This window comes from Phodopus roborovskii, unplaced genomic scaffold, assembly GCF_943737965.1.
Source record: "Phodopus roborovskii unplaced genomic scaffold, PHOROB, whole genome shotgun sequence".
Classification (NCBI taxonomy): Eukaryota; Metazoa; Chordata; class Mammalia; order Rodentia; family Cricetidae; genus Phodopus; species Phodopus roborovskii.
The window spans coordinates 1,372,700-1,388,927 of NW_026125575.1; the positions used below are offsets into that span (position 1 = coordinate 1,372,700).

Below are 16,228 nucleotides of genomic sequence, written 5' to 3' on the forward strand. Positions count from 1 at the left end.
CTATGAGATGAATTTATTACTCAGATATAAATTATCTACAGGGATGCATTTCTTAATGTCTACGACCCATGAAAGATACAAACTTTCTGACGTTCTGCTTGTATTTTTAGATATCGTTAATTACAGGTGTATATGCTTTCTGAAAAAGAAACTATTCTGCTGTAAAACAAGACAAAATGAAAAACTCCAATGGTAAGTTAAAATCGCATTGCCCTCGGTGAATACTGCATCAAGTCTGGCAGGCTTATGAAGTGAGATAGTCCTTCTGTTGCACTGACCACGCCCATTGGGGGTGGAGCCATGGGCGGAAGTGACCTGTGGAAGGAGGTCTGAGGAAGAGCTGGGAAAAGCTCTGGCTGGCAGACTCGGATAGGAGAGCATCCTGTGGAATTTCCTGATGTTCATCTGTCTAGGTTGTAAGTTATTTCTCCCTGAATAAACATCTATTTGGCCTATTTGTTTATCCTGATCCTTATTTAACAGTGATATCTGGTGTCTGGCAGGCTTACTCCAATGCAACTTCACTGTTGAAAACTTTGCTACATATACATTTGCTATTTTGTTAGATTTTTAAGTACTTGAAAATCTTACTTTAATATTTTTGTTGAAAAATTTCCTGCCCCTATTGAGAGTAGTTTATTAACTCAAAATTTTTTTTGTTTTAATAACTTTATTTATTAAGCGATCGTGTGTACGATGTATACGGCAGGCACATGCCACAGGTCAGGGGACAACTCTGGGGAGTTGTTGTCACCTCTCACCTTGTTGAAGCAGGCCTCTCTTGTATCAGCTGCTGGTCTGTGTACTGCAGGCTGACTCATTTGTGGGATTCCAGGTGTTTTCTGCCTCCCATCTCAGAAGTGTGGGATTAGCGCCAAATTGGGCTTTAACGTGAGATCTAAGGATACAGTTCGGGTAGTCAGGTTTGCAGGGATACCCTGCAGTAGCCATCGATTCAATTTAATCTGGTAGGGATGTGCAAACCAGAATATAAGGCTGAGAAAATATGAACTCACTCTTAGTGTTGTAATTTTTAAAAATGTGTGCTCATGTAGCAGAGCTTGGCTGGAGGTTTTTTTTTGGGGGGGGAAGTGAATCGAAAAAGGGGAGAGGGGACACCAGCCTCTGGGGACAGGAATGGGGAAGGAGACAGACAGGGAGGAAGGGAGAGGGAGAGAAAGAGAGAAATGGGAGGTGGGCAGGGCCCTTTTAAAAGGGAGCATAGTAAGTGTGCACAGGTGGTGCTCTTAGTGGCTGCAGCTGAGGACATACCCTGTCAGAACCTAAGTGCAAGCCAGTACAGATGCCTGGATACTAACAGTCTCCCTACACCTAGCATCTGGACACTAGAGAAAGACACCATGGACCACAAGACAGACTTGATTATGACTGTGACATCGTTATGGAGAGTTTCCAGAAACGTACTTAAAATATATGATAGCATAAACAGAAAAGCTTATAGATGGCTATGAGAGGCAATATCCCCAAAAGAAAACAAAACAAAATGATGTTCAGGTCTGTTCGATTCTTACTATAGACATCCATGGATTATCAAGGGCAAAGTCTCCTTGGCAGTTCCTGTGGGAGGGGCTGGGGGGAGTTGAAATATTATTTTTAAATAAATAATAAAAAGGAATGCGTTAAAACTGTTTAGTTTGAAGACTCCCCCCCTCTTTAAAATTCTTACTACTTTACTAATGAGAGTATCAGGGAATGACAGAGTAGTATTTCTGGATGCTGTGATGGAAGCCAGGCTTCGGACATGACCTGCGGATGCTCCACCTCAGCTACAATTCCTCTCTTCACTACTGCGCTGAGAAATGTGAGATCTAAGGATACAGTTCAGGTAGTCAGGTTTGCAGGGCACTTTGGCCTTTTCAAAGACTGTTTTGCAGTCTCTTTTGGAGTCTGGAGATGGGAATCAGGACCTGTGATGTCTAGACCTTCAACTTTGGCAACTAGGACAGTTAAATGGGGGAGTTTTTCTTTTTACTGGGACAATGTCCAGAAAGAATTTAAAGCTGCCAACGAACACGGGTTTTGGCGTTTCTTTCTACCTAACTACTTTGTGGCATACTTTGCCCATTTTTAAACACTGAGCTCTTAGGCCGTGCTTTCTAGGAGTTAAGACAAACTAACCAGAGCCGAAATATCTGCTCAAGACGGTACTGCTGAATCCAGAGCAGCTAACCAGTTCTGGGACATTTTAGGAGCCCTCATGATGCCCAGGAGGCAAAGACAGAGAAATCGCGGTTTCCTTTGCTTGATTTCCCTGCTTGTGCCTGGGACTCACTAGGCGGACCAGGTTTCTCGCTCCACCCCCACTCCTGATCTGGGGCGGGGCCTCTATCTCCGGGGCAACGGGACGCGATGCAGTTCTGGCCACCCCTTCACACTGCGCGCAGAGGACGGTGGGCGCCTCCGTGGTGCACGACTCTGAGAATCCTCTCCAAGAGTCCCCTCGCAAGTACGAGATGGCAGCCCAGGAGGAAGGGACTGTGCTGCGTCTCAGCCCCTCGGAGCAGGAGGATGAAGACGACGAGGAGGCGGCGGCCGCACGGAGAGCGAAGCGCTTCGCCTTGGACCCTCGGGTGCTCTTCCTGGGCAGCCGCCTGCGCCAGGCGTTGGCGCTCCCAGAGGAGACCTGGAGCCAGTACCTGGAGAGCGAAGACCACCGGCAGGTCCTCGGGGACTTTCTGGAGAGCACAGGTCCGGCCAGCCTGGTGTTCAGTGTCGCAGACCCAGGGCGGCTTTCGTCTTCCTTCGAGGTAAGGAGAGGGGCGCCCACTTCGAGGCTTAAACTTAATTTGTAGCCTCTGGGATTCCGCAGAAGTCCATGCCCCCCCCCCCCCCTGTGCACCAGCTCTCATCTGAATAAGAGGCTGCAGGTTAATTTTCTAGAAGGGGTGCCTGCCTGTAGAGTTAGTTGTGTAAAACGACATAAAATAATAATAATAATAATAATAGCACAACCTGGGTGTACCATGCTAGGTGTGCTTTTGGAGAAAATAACTTTTGTTTCAGTCCCGGTGGGAACCCCAGAGTCATATCCTTTCAAACAATGACAGCAATGATGCTTGCGTATTTTGTCTGGGTATCTGCTAACTACCTTTTTGACCTAGGAAGAAATAACCAAGTTCTAAATATAAACCGTCAAGCTGGCCAGGCTTTGACGCATACCGTTAATCCTGACGCTCAGGAAGCAGAAGCAGGAGAATCCTTGAATTCGTGGCTGGCCAGCCTGAGCTACATAGCTAGTTAGTTTCAGGACACCCAGGGCTACACCCCGAGACACTGTCAAAAACATAAATAAATCCCCAAACAAACAAAAACATAAACCAAACATTCAACAAGAACCAAACAAGACTGGTGTCATTTAAAACACAGAACAAACATCTTTGTAGCATAAATTAATTATTAGTCATTTCAAGGAGCATTATCCTGGTAATTGAATTGTAAATTCTTTTTTTAGAAGATATATTCACTTTATTTTTAGGTGTATGTATGTTTTGCCTGCATGTATGTTTGTGCACCACCTGTGTGTCTGATGCCCATGGATGTAACAAGAGGGGTGTAGGATTCCCCGGAACTGGAGTTACAGATGGTTGTAAACTATTACCACATGGGTGCAGGGAAACAAATATCTTAACAGCTGAGCCAACTCTCTACTCTCCAACTGTAAATTCATGCTTTCCAAATAAAGCAACCCCTATACTTGTTTGTACAAGAAGTGTGCTCTGTAAAGTTGCATATAAATACAACTCCTCCTAAAATTGTGTGCAGTTGAATAATTCTCTGATGTGGTTTTCCTTAAACCTGTTAGTTCCATGATGTAATAATATTGTAAAAGGAAAGGCGATGGGAGGAGTAGCGTGTAATCCGCACTGGCTTGGTGCTTAAGAGGCATCGTCTTTCCTTTGTTTTCTTTTCCTTTACTGAATTTGGAGTTCTTGCCCAGTGGGTTATCTTCCAGCTGAGCTACACCTGGGGTTTGTGTTGTAAAGATCATCCCAGGTGTGGTCATCAGCATAAGCGTGAAGAGTATTAATACATAAACAGGAAGGTTGCATTACAGCTTTGAGTTTTGAGTATCTTTGTTTTGGTATTCTCCTAATTATAACTTTGTAAAATAAAAAAAAAAGTTTGTCATACAAGCTGATAAACCTTAAGCTCATAGCACAGAAGCTGAATAGTGTAGCATTTACCAAAAATGACTCAACAGTTATAGGAATGTTTAACTGTCTTGGCTAAATACTTCCCGTTCTTTGCCTTGACAACAGAAATACAAATTAACCCCTTGTGTCTTGTCATTATCTCGGTTTGGCTAATTTCCAAAAGAGGAGAACGTTATTAAAAAACAAACAAAACCCACTAGAGATTGAATCGGTCTCATGTTTGGGTTTGCTTATGAGGTCCTTGAGTTGTGTGGACATGTCTCTGAAGGTGATATTTTAAAAAGGAGAGGATCCCCTTTTCCAGGACATGGAAGAGCAACAGAGTTCTGTTTACGTTTGTAAACGTGGGCAGATGCCAGGGATTGTACTTCTATCGGCAGGCCTGCCAGGGGGATACAGCGAATCCTGCCCGTTAACAAAGAGACTGTAGTGAACTTGAACTAAATTATCTTGCTCTTCTTCCAGATTCCAAGAGATGTGAAACACAAGCTGGTTTATCTTGCCAAGAAGATGACTGAAAATGCGGGAGAAAGTGATTTCTCCCAAGCGGTTTTATTTGGAGAACTGCCTTGGCCATTGCTCACATATGTTACTGCGTTCCTAGATGAGGTACTGGTCTGAATCTTTTCTTTATCGACAGACACCTGGCATTAATTGAACCGTCTCTGGATAGTTAAAAAGAGCAGCATGTAGAAGTCTTGCTTTTTTGGCCAGGTGTACACAGTGATCACATTTAGCTGGTTTCTCAACTATGTTCATGAACTGATACGGAATTAGTGATATGGAATAGGCTGTTACTCGTCAGACCACTCGTCCTTTCCATTCTTCCCAGACCCCTTTTAAAACACTGGGAGCTGACTAGGTTCTGCCAGTTAGCTATAGGTTAAGTTACATTCAGGATAGAGAAGTGTTTACATTTTGGAGAGTTGGTATCATACCCCACCCCCTTTTTAAAATCCCTGTTAGAAAGTAGCCACTAAATGGAGCTTCACTGATGTCAGAGAATGGAACACAGTAATGAAGTCAGTAATTGCTCAGAAATTCTTTTCTCCATGTGCTGTAAGTTGAGTCTGGTGGTATTATTAAAAAGGCTTGGTCTTTAGCATTGGGAGGTGTAATGCTTTTAAGAGGTGGGGGGTTCCCTCTGTGTGTGGGAGACATTGTGAAGCTTGGACTAGCTGAGGGGCCCCTGGCAGTAGGACCACCACACAAACCTGGTACATAAGCTAGCTTGTTGGAGCCCATTCCCCATGGTGGGGTGCCATGCTGAGTCTTAATGCTTCATCGTGTCTCGGCAAGTTCAGCAGTCATTTTCCGGTGGGTCCTGCATGTCCAGTTTGGACAGCATGCTGTCTTCAGTCTGCCTAGGTCTCTGCCTAGTGTTGTGCTGAGGTCCTCCACCCCTGGTTATAGCCACTTGTGGGAAAGGTTTTTGTAGATGGCGTTTCTGTTCCACCATGTCCTGCAGTCCTTTAGTTCCAAATAAAAACACAGAGGCTTATATTAATTATAAACTGTTTGGCTGATGGCTCAGGCTTCTTAAGTGGTTGTATCTCCCTTAATTACTAACCCATAACTATTTAATCTATGTATTTCTACATGGCTTTATCTTGCTGGAGAATGCCTGGCGTTCTATCTTCCTGGTAGCTACATGGCATCTCTCTGGAGACTCACTCACTGCCTTCCTCTTCCCAGTACTCTCCTAGTCTGGTGGCCTTACCTACACCTACACTTCCTGCCTGGCAACTGTCCAATCAGCATTTTATTAAACCAATCAGAGAAACATATTTACAACATACAGAAGGACATTCCCCCATCAGGTTTTCTATGCTTGCTACTTGGAATGGTTGTTGATATGAAGCAGGAGCTCAAGAAAAGTTTACTTTACGGAGTCTTCTGTAAGACTCAGCAATGTTTAGAACAGCTTATGATTTGAGTTTCCCTGCCTTTAGATGATGGTTGGCAGGGCCAGGTGGGACTTGGTGGGGTTTTAAATCTATGAGTTGTGCCTTCCAGAAGACAATAGAAAACCCCCAAACACTCTCTCAACATTTCTCTGAGTTGGTCTCATACCAGAAACCCCATAGCTTTTACAATATGCTTTGAATGCAAATGTGTACGTCCATAGACGGCATAAGCCATACCAACTTTTGGGGTTAGTTTTTATTGAAATATATTAATTGTAGTTAACTGGGTTTCACTGGGACATTTTCTATATGCATATAATATACTCACCCTCCATTAACCCCTCTTCCTTCCCTGCTCCATACTTCTCAAATAATCTCCCTTTTTTTTTTTTTTTTTTGTGCCCTTTGTGTTTTTGCTTAGTTTTTAATCTAAACACAGTTTGAGTTTAATGTTGGGAAGGGTCTGAGATGAGAATTGGGCAGGGGGAAAAAAAAACAAGGACATCACAACTGTGGTGTGATTTTCACTCCCTTACAGACAAGGATGAGGCAGAAGGTATGAACCTGGGGGGCAAACATCCCAAGGTTGGGCATGGCTAAGTGCACACATGCAGTAGTTCAGCGGGTTGCTAGTGACCCCTCAGCTCTCTTCAGCCAGGTTCTCTATTCTTAAGCATTCCTAGAATTTCTACTGGCCATGTAGTTGGCATTTCAAGCTCAAATTGAACTTCTAACCTTCCTGGACATTTTCCTTCTGGCCTTAATAGTTATCCTCATGTTATTTGTGGATGAGCATTTTGGAGTGTGTGCTGGCTAGTCCCATGTCAAGTTGACACAAGCTAGAGTTATCTGAAAGGAGAGAACCTCCAATTAAGAAAAGGGCCTCCATTAGATCCATTGGGCTGCAGGGCATTTTCTTAATTTGGTTTTGATGAGGGAGGGTGCAGCCTACTGTGGGTGGGTCATCCTTGGGCTGGTGGCCCTGCGTTCTATAAGAAAGCAGACAGAGACGGCCATGGAGAACACCTCTCCATGGCCTCCACATCATCAGCTCCAGGTTCCTTCCCTGTTTGAATTCTTGCCTTGTCTTCCTTTGATGATGAATGGTGATGTGGAAGTGGAAACCAAATAAACCCTTTCCTCCCCGAGTTGCTTAGGTCGTGGTGTCCCATCACAGCAATGGTGACCCTGACTAAGACAGCACCTGGTAACCAGGGCAGAACTGCCATAACAAAATGCCGTAGACTCAGTTTCCTGCATAAAACAACTAATTCTCACAACTCGGAGGGTTGGAAATCTGAGACCAGATGGCTGGCAAGTTTGAGTATGGGGCTCACTTTGTAGTTCCAACTCAGTCCCTTCTAGCCATGTATTCGTGTGACGAAAGGGCCAGATGAGCCCTCTTTGAAGAATCAACTCCTCTTGCTAGGTGAGCTAGCCCCACCTGACAAGGGCTGTGCCTCCTGCTAATGCCGTGGATTTGAAGGCGAGGATTACAGCATAGTATTGGGAGAAGATATACATACCCACATCATGGTACCTGTTTTAATTTGACCCTTAAGCCAAGTAACCTTCCTGACAGGAATTTTTTTTTTAATACCCTGTCACTTCAAATGAAGATAGGTACTCTGTTTTATACTCACCAGAGTGGGCTTCTGCTTATGGCAGTTATGTGGAAGGGCACAGCTCCTAGGGCCTTCCCCACCCACCAGTGTCACTGAGTAGAGGTTGTAAATTAACTTACTGAAGTTTGACGTCCAGTGGGCACCATGCCGGGAATGGTGATCACACAGCCGCTTGGAAGAGTTCTTGTCTTGTGTTTCATTTCTCTATTACATCCAACGGTACCTGGGTTCTGGGGATTCAAACTCAGGTCTTCATGCTTGCACAGCCGACACTTTACTCCATGGACCCGCATCTCTGGTCCAGCGTCCACCAGCAAATATGTGTTTTCACATAGCTGGTTTTGCTGATTCTACACATTTTGTGGAAAGGGGGTTCTAAAAAGGTCCTTGTGGTTGAGTGCACATCTCTGTACTATGGGAAGCCACCCAGCTGGAGAATACTTGCTCCCTACCAGCCTCCATGTTGATCAGATTGTTTCTGTCAGCACATGGTCAACTTGAGTTAATAAACTTTATTCAAAACAGATTCGCTAATGTCTTGCAGTATTTGACTTACTGAGCTCCGATGAATGCTTGGAAACTGGATAAAGAGCAAGCAGTTACTCCTTTCCTCTTTACAAGAGCCCATAGCTCAGTGGTTCAGTGTCAATGGGCCACTGACTTGGTCCACTACTTGTAGTTTTGGTTTCCAGATTATTTGGGTGGTTTTGTTGATGAGAGAATTTTGTACAACAACAACAACAACAAAAAAGTCTTCAAAAGTACTCAAATGTCTGCTAATTAACTGCTTCTAAAATGTTGTTCTTTCTTTAGATATTAGTCCCTATTCTTTCTAATAAGAACAACCATAAATCCTGGTCGTGTTTTATTTCACAAGATATGGAACATCACATAGAGGTCATGAAAAATAAGATGCATGTTTTTAGGGGCAAAATGTCAAGAAGAACTCTTCTACCAGTTCCTACGATTGCAGAAAATATTGACCTAGACCAGCATTACTCAGTGACCAGGTTAGTAACGGCGTATACAGCTCAATATAGTACATTAAAATGAGTGGCTAGCATCCCCATCAAGCATCCCCCCCCTTGAGCTATTAGCAAAACATGTCACTTTAAAATGTATTTTATTTCCTTTAAGGTATTTTGTTTGTTTGTTTGTTTTGAAATGGGGTCTTGTGCAGCCCAGGTTGGCCTCAAATTCACTATGTTGCCATGGTAACCTTTAGCTTCTGATTGCCCTGCAACCACATCCACATCCAGGCATTACAGGCATGGACCAAGCACTTTGTTTTTGTGCATCCTGGGCCAGCACTCTGCCACCTGAGGCACACCTCAGCCTACAAGTTACTTTCTAAGGAAAACTAGCAATTGTCATAATCTCAGAAATATTCCTCTGGGGAAAATGGTATTTAAAACTATGGTAATTCTTTATCAATTTTACCATTAGCTGTTATTCTATAATTTTTAATTGTGTATAGTGTATATACTTGTGCCTGAAGTTACAGGTGGTTATGAACATGGGTGCTGGGAGCCAGACTCAGGTCTTCTGGGAGAGCAGCAATCATTGTTAACCATGGAGCAACCTTCACAGCCCCATTTACCAGTTATTTTTTAACATAGTAATTTTATTCTTTGAGAATTTTATATAATGTCTATTCTTCCCACCAACTCCTTTATCTTCCCATCTCCTCTCAACTTCTGGTCCTTCCTTGATTCTTTTCTTGTTTTTGTTTTTTTTTTTTTTTTTTTTTTTTTTTTTTTTTTTAAGTAACCCACTGAGTCCAGACATGCTACCAACATATACTCATGGGTTTAGAGACATCCATGGGAGCTGTGTCAGCCCACCAGGAGCTACACCCTTAAAGACTGACTCAGCCTCCCCCAGAGGCCATCACCTGTCAATAGTTCTCAGTTAGGGATGGGGGCTTGTGAGCTCCTCCCCTCTCCACACTAGAATTTTGCCTGGATTGGTTTGTGCATGTCTTGTGTAGGCATCCACGGCTTCTGAGATGTCATGAGTGCACTGGTCCTGTCAAGTCCAGAAGACACTGTTTTGTTCTGCTTCCCCCTGCCTCTGGCTCATAAGATCTGCCTTCTCTCCTGCAGTGGTCCCTGAACCTTGGGAGAAGAAGGATAACGATTCCCCATTTGCAATTGAGCACTCCAATGATGCTTTTCCTCTGAACTTTTATCGTTTTATCTCAGCATTAGAGATGTACTGTTCATGGAATACAGCGATGCTAAACTCAAACCGGGGGCATGGAAATAATGGATTTTAAAGGATTTATATTGAGAAAACTATTAGTAGTATATCCTAATATATTATTGGGGTAAGGTCACTGTAGGATGCTTTTATTAATCATGCAACATTTACAGGCTTCAATCGGACGAGAGGAGGATACTCCATGCCATTGAATCTGTAGTCATCAGGTGGTCACATCAGATCCAAGAAATTGTACGAAAGGATTCAGCACAGCCTCTGCTGAGTGGCCTCCATCCAACTCCTGAAACAGAGCTGGACTTCTGGACTATGAGGCATGAAAACCTGAAATGCATGTATGGTCAAGTGAGTAGAGAGTGCTGGAATTGTTTCTAAATCAAATGAGCAGAGCTAACTCTGGGAAAGGTAGCATTGCTTGGTCATTAAAAAAGTCTAAAGACTATTCCGTTCATTCATGTTTCTCTGGACTGGAGACTTTCTGGGACACATCATTAAACATTTAAATGTATAATATGTGAACCCACTTTTTTGGGAAAATTTATTTAAACTTGTTTTCATCTAGAAACCAATATGACTCAGTCTCAAATACTGCTCAGATCACCAGTAAGATGGTTTAGCAGGTAAAGGCATTTGGTGCTGACCCTGATATCCTGAGTCTAATCCCAGTGCTGCCCACAAGAGAGGCGATACCAGCAAGTTGACCTCTGACCTCCACGCATGCCTATGCATACACACCCAAAATAAAAAATAAATGTAATAAAAAATATCTTGCCTATTGTGCGAGTGGGATATAATGTAAATTTTTAGTTAGACAGTAGATTTATTTAATAATGTGGCTTGCATATTTATTCAAGTGTTTCCCCCACTTTAGCTTCAGGCTCCTATCGTCCTCAAGATGGTTAAGATACTGACAGCAAGACAAAGCAGCTATTTTCCTGCTCTGAATGGTATCTTCACCTCTGTGGAAAATGGTAAGACCCCCCCCCCCCAGATCCTTGTCCCTGGTCCTGGCATCAGTGTAGCCATCTGCCTATGGTCCTAACTCTTACTCCCATTCATTTGCCTACTCAGATGAGATCGGGCGCATTCAGAGTGGCATTTGCCTACTCAGCCTTGAAGTCTGCCTGCCACTCAGAATGTGGCCATGGAATGTGTATACGTGGCTCTTCTAAAGGCAGTTTTGTCTCCATCTCTCTACTTAATTTCCCAGCCCTTTTCAGTTCATCTGCTATGTACCCACCCAATAACATCAGGGGGCAGTGATGGGGGTTGTCTTTCTGTACATATGTTTCTCTTATTGGTTAATGAATAAAACACCGATTGGCTGATTGGCCAGGCAGGAAGTATAGGCAAGGCTAATGAGATGAGGAGAATTCTGGGAAATGTAGGAAGATGGAGTCATCATATAGAGCCCGGGAATGGAGGATGTTCGAGACATTCTCTAGTAATCCAAGACCACGTGGAAATACATAGGTTAATAGAAATAGGTTAATAATTAAGACAGACTTATAATTAGTATAAGTCTTGTGTGTTTATTTGGGGCTCTCAAGGATGATGGGACCCTGCAGGGCCAAGAATCTGTCATTACAGAGAAGGTTTAGCTGGATGGAAGGAGTATAAGGGAGGAGGAGGCCATGAAAGTCCTTACTAGAGGTTTCCAGACAGCACCTGGGCTGTGTGTAGTCTAGGAATCCACCACTCAGAATCTTCCACAGATTGCTTTCTGACTTCTTGGCTGACAAGTACCCAGTCAGCATGAAGGATGCATCTTACAATCAAAGCTAGACAAGTACCTGTTTTTGCATTTTGCTTGTTTCCTACATTAGATCACTTTTATTTTCCCGTGTGGCATTTGGAAGTAATTAAAATTCACTTCGAAACGTACGGTTTTACATTTGCCTCCAAGATTTGTATTGGAAAAGACGGGGAGGGGTGGTTAGTGTCTCATTAGATCTGAGTTCCCTGTTCTCTCAGCTTATTAACCATTTGGAAGTTGCTAGGATTCTGGTTTCCCAGTGATCCAATTGTCCTCTCCACACCTCCATTGTGGACTTGCTATGGGACACAGGGCAGAGTTTCTCACTCTAGTCATGGCTTAGGCTAGATGATTCTTTGTCCTGACAGATCATCCAGCTATCAGTCTGTTAATTGCATCCTCCACTGTCCCGATCCCAACTATGATACACATAAGTGTCCCTTAGACACCACCAAATGGCTCCCGGAGGCAAACTCTTCTCTCAGAATCACTGGACAGAGCTTTCATCTACACCCACAGGAAGCTCTAAGCACCTTGCATTATAACCCCAGTAAGTAGAAGCAAGTGGCATTTCTCTCCTGTTAATACAAGATAAATGTTTCAGGTGATTGTAGCTGTAGGAATGAGGCCCAGGGGTCTTCAGAACATTGTGAGCATACCACCTGGAGATTTCAAAGAAAAAGCTTTTCAGTGGCTCAAAGCCATGCCCACCTAGAGGTAGGAGACCAATAACTGAAGACAGACTTACTTAGTACATGGGAAGGACACTTAACTGTGGTGTGGTTATTTAATCTCTAAATTAATACCAATAAGTATACATCAATCTCAGTACACTTGTGCATGTCAAAGAGGAAATAGCCCAGAACCCTCTCTTTTGTTGATACTTTATTACTGGGTAGAAGGTTGAATTGGTTACTTATCAAATCCAGCAGTGGGTACCAGAGACAAAAGTTAACAGGATTTTCTTGTTGAATCCTTGGGGATAACCAGCAAAAAGTAAAGCTTAGCTTTGTTCTTCACATCTATCTATCTATCTATCTATCTATCTATCTATCTATCTATCTTGGATTTTTAGACAGGGTTTCTCTGTGGAGCCTGTCCTGGCACTCACTATGTAGACCAGACTGGCCTCAAAATCACAGAGATCCGCTTGTCTCTGCCTCCTGGGTGCTGGGATCAAAAGCATGCACTACCATCACTACTCAGCTTGTTTTTCACCTTTAAATACAAGTCACAACCAACTTTGGGTGAGAGACAGTTCCAGGATCAAAGTGAGAGTCTTTCCCTACTTGTAAATGCTTAACATGGTTTTTATCCCAATAAAATTTTGCATAAAATTAGTCTTCATATAGTGTGAGTTTAGTGACATTTAGGTCAGTCGTGGTATTGTATTATCACACCTCCTACCTGATTCTAGATTGCTTTCATCACTATGCCTAATGATTTTAGCCAGATCTTAGTAAACAATGTAGTAGAAGGTTACCTATTTGTTGCACTAATTACGCACAGGAAACCAAGATGAGGTGGTGTTTTGTGCCTGTCCTGAGCATTCTGGAGAAGCTTGGCATCCCGGCTCTGAGGGGACGCCCACACAGATGCTTCATTCCCACAAGGTTTCTGTGGGATTATACAGCTCTCTTTAGACTCGGAGATTCCCTTCCCTGTGGGTCTTCAGCAACAATTACTTACGGTCTGTGAGTAACTAGACCAGTGCCCTCCAGGGAGGCTGAGTTACAAATGGGCAGTCTCTAGCCCTCCAAACTGCTCACACATGTGGACTGTAGGATTAATAACAGAATGGGAAAGTCGACAGCATTTATGACTGCCGTAGGTGACAGTTGTTTTGGACTTGTATTTTTAATTAAAAAACAACAACAAAAGATGCTGTGTGACATGCATGCTGCTTCCCTTTTTCAGCTCTTCTTGAAGCTCACGATGTGGAACTTCACCTAAGACCTCTGAGGAGGCACATTCAAGGTCTCCAGGAGGCGGAATTCCCGCAGACCCGAACGCTAATTGTCCCCTTGTTTCACACCATCTGTTTGATCTGGAGTCATTCCAAGTTTTATAACACCCCAGCTCGGGTTATAGTTTTACTACAAGAGTTCTGTAACCTCTTCATTGACCAGGTATGAAGTATTGACCATTAAGGACAATAACAGTCATTGCCTTCATTAACCCAATAATAACGAGCAAGTCCAGTAACCGACAAATTCCAGCCATTTTCCTTCCATTTTTCAGACATATCTTATGTCCTAGAAATGGCCTAGAAATCATCTTCTGTGGTACGCAGCCAGTTCTGGAAATAAGTCCAGCATCAAAGAACAAACTGTTTCTGGGTTTTGTTTATTTAAACAGATTTAAGAGGCAAAGAGGTTAAACAAATTTAAGGTAGCTTTCAGCAAAAGGTGGGTGGTCATGCTTTGTTACTTTGTAGTTTCTCTAGGAGTGCTGGCTGATGGGAGAAAGTAAGAAAATTACTCAAAAAAAAAAATTGTCCTTGAGAAACTGTTAATGGGGTCGTATGGAAAGAATTCTGATTCATTGTTTTTCAGTTTTCTCCTTTGTGTACTCCTTGTCCAGCTTGGGAACTGTCTTTTTGAAAACGATTGAACTACCGTCCCCATCCCCACCACCTGGCACCTTTGTGTTGTCTGACCTTTCATCCTCATATCCACAAACACCTGAGAAAAATGCCTAATAAGGATTCAGAGATGCTTGGACACCATGTGGCCCAGTGAATCCTTTTTCCTGTTTCTTTTTATAAATGACCTCTGAGGACTTTTAAAGATTTATTTATTATGTGTAGTGTTCTGTCTGCATGTATGCCTGTGGCCAGAAGAGGGCACCAGATCTAGTTTCTGATGGTTTGTGAGCTATAACATGGTTGCTGGGAATTGAACTCAGGACCTTTGGAAGAGCCGACAGCGATAACTCCTGAGCTGTCTCTCCAGACCTGGTCCAGTAGTTCTTAGTTGGGAGTGGTCTTAGTTGTCTGGAGCTGCCATACATAAATGGTCCAGGGTGACAAGTAACACAAATACCTTTTCTCACAGTACTACTTTGCAGCCAGGGGGAGATCAGAGCCAAATTCTGGCAAGGAAGCTCTTTGTTTTGTAGGCAGCCAGTCTTTCCTTGTCACAGTCCTGTTGGATTAAAAGTCTGACATCTCACAGAGAAACCCTGTCTTGAAAACCAAAACAAATAAAAGAAGCCTGAAGTCTGGAAAAGAAAGACGGGAAAAACAGTATCCTATATAGCCCTGGCTGGCCTTGAACTCACTGTGTAGGTGATGATGGTCTTCTTAAGTTCCAAGTCCTGCTTTACTCTCCTAGGTGCGGACATTGCACCCAGCTGGGGCTCATTCTTTTAATGTCATTTAACCTTAGTTACATGCTAAACCCCCTGAGTCTTCAAGGTTAGGGATGACAGCAGTCTCCACAGATGTGGGAACTTTAGAGCTCCTAGACAGTGGTTCCCAGCCTTCCTAACACTGTGACCCTTTAATAGAGTTCTGCATGTTGTGATTACCCCCCAACCATGAAATTATTTTGTTGCTACTTCATAACTGCAATTTTGCTACTGTTATGAATTGTAATATAAATATCTGATATGCAACCCCTGTGACAGGGTCATTTGTCCCACAGGTTGAGATCCAATTTTCTAGAGCGTGTGTCATAGACTTGTTAATTGTCCCTTCCTGTCTGCTTCTACAGCGATAGATGGGAGGGCTTTGAACACACCAACTAGACTCTAACCCACCCACAGGAAGTTCAATGCATCTCCGAGCCTCAGTTCCCCCCACTTAATGGTATCGAGAGGGTCATAAGAGATAGTGTGGTGCCTGCTATTTAACAGCAAGAGGCAAATCCTTATTCTCCACAAGATGATGCACTGGCAAGGCTGACTGTGGCTATTTATGGGGATGGATAGCAGCGAGTTAGTTCCTTGCTGTTTTATCAGCTTCTCCCTGGTTTTATTCTGCTTCTGTCCTTTGAGAGCAGAACTCTGTCTCACTCTGTGGGTAAGGGGGTACCTGCTGCCAGCCGATTGCCTCTCCGAGATTAGAGACAGAAGCTGTTTGTTGCACATTTAGCTAGTTCTCCTCCCTGATCCCTTTTGAAGGGCCCTCTTCTCAGTTTGAAAATTACCCAAACCATTTTACTACAAAGCTCTGTCATCTTTGGCTTATGAGATAGTTCTAGGTACCTTGAAACCTGGCAAGCTATTATCTTGGTTCCCAGTCTGTGTCAACAGTCAGTGCTGCCAGGCTCCTGAGGAGATATTGTAGCTTCTCTTGTTCCTTAGTTCTGGTTTTTGATCAGAGGTTCAATTGAGCTGATTTCCATGATTCTCCAAGTAGCAATATCAACTTTGTAGTAAGCTTGCCCCAACATGTAAGGGATCTGAATCACCAGTGAGCCAACTCTGGTATTGGAGCAAATTCAGTCTTCTTTCCCCTTTGTTTGTCAGGATCTTAAAAGTGTGTGTGTGTGTGTGTGTGTGTGTGTGATGTTTGCGTGTGCATGGGCACACACATGTGAG

The 16,228-nt window shown here is 43.4% G+C and overlaps 1 protein-coding gene across 1 annotated transcript in view; it reads left to right on the forward strand.

The window, feature by feature from the left end:
- The first annotated feature begins 2,429 nt into the window (after positions 1-2,429).
- Dnah11 (dynein axonemal heavy chain 11) overlaps positions 2,430-16,228 on the forward strand; it is a 294,048-nt gene continuing 280,249 nt past the window's right edge. Inside the window, exons 1-6 of the mRNA XM_051177827.1 lie at positions 2,430-2,768; positions 4,641-4,784; positions 8,521-8,717; positions 10,083-10,272; positions 10,799-10,898; positions 13,601-13,812. Of these exons, the coding sequence (XP_051033784.1) occupies positions 2,475-2,768; positions 4,641-4,784; positions 8,521-8,717; positions 10,083-10,272; positions 10,799-10,898; positions 13,601-13,812 (1,137 nt within the window). The 5' untranslated portion in view covers positions 2,430-2,474. The remainder of the gene's footprint in view (positions 2,769-4,640; positions 4,785-8,520; positions 8,718-10,082; positions 10,273-10,798; positions 10,899-13,600; positions 13,813-16,228) is intronic.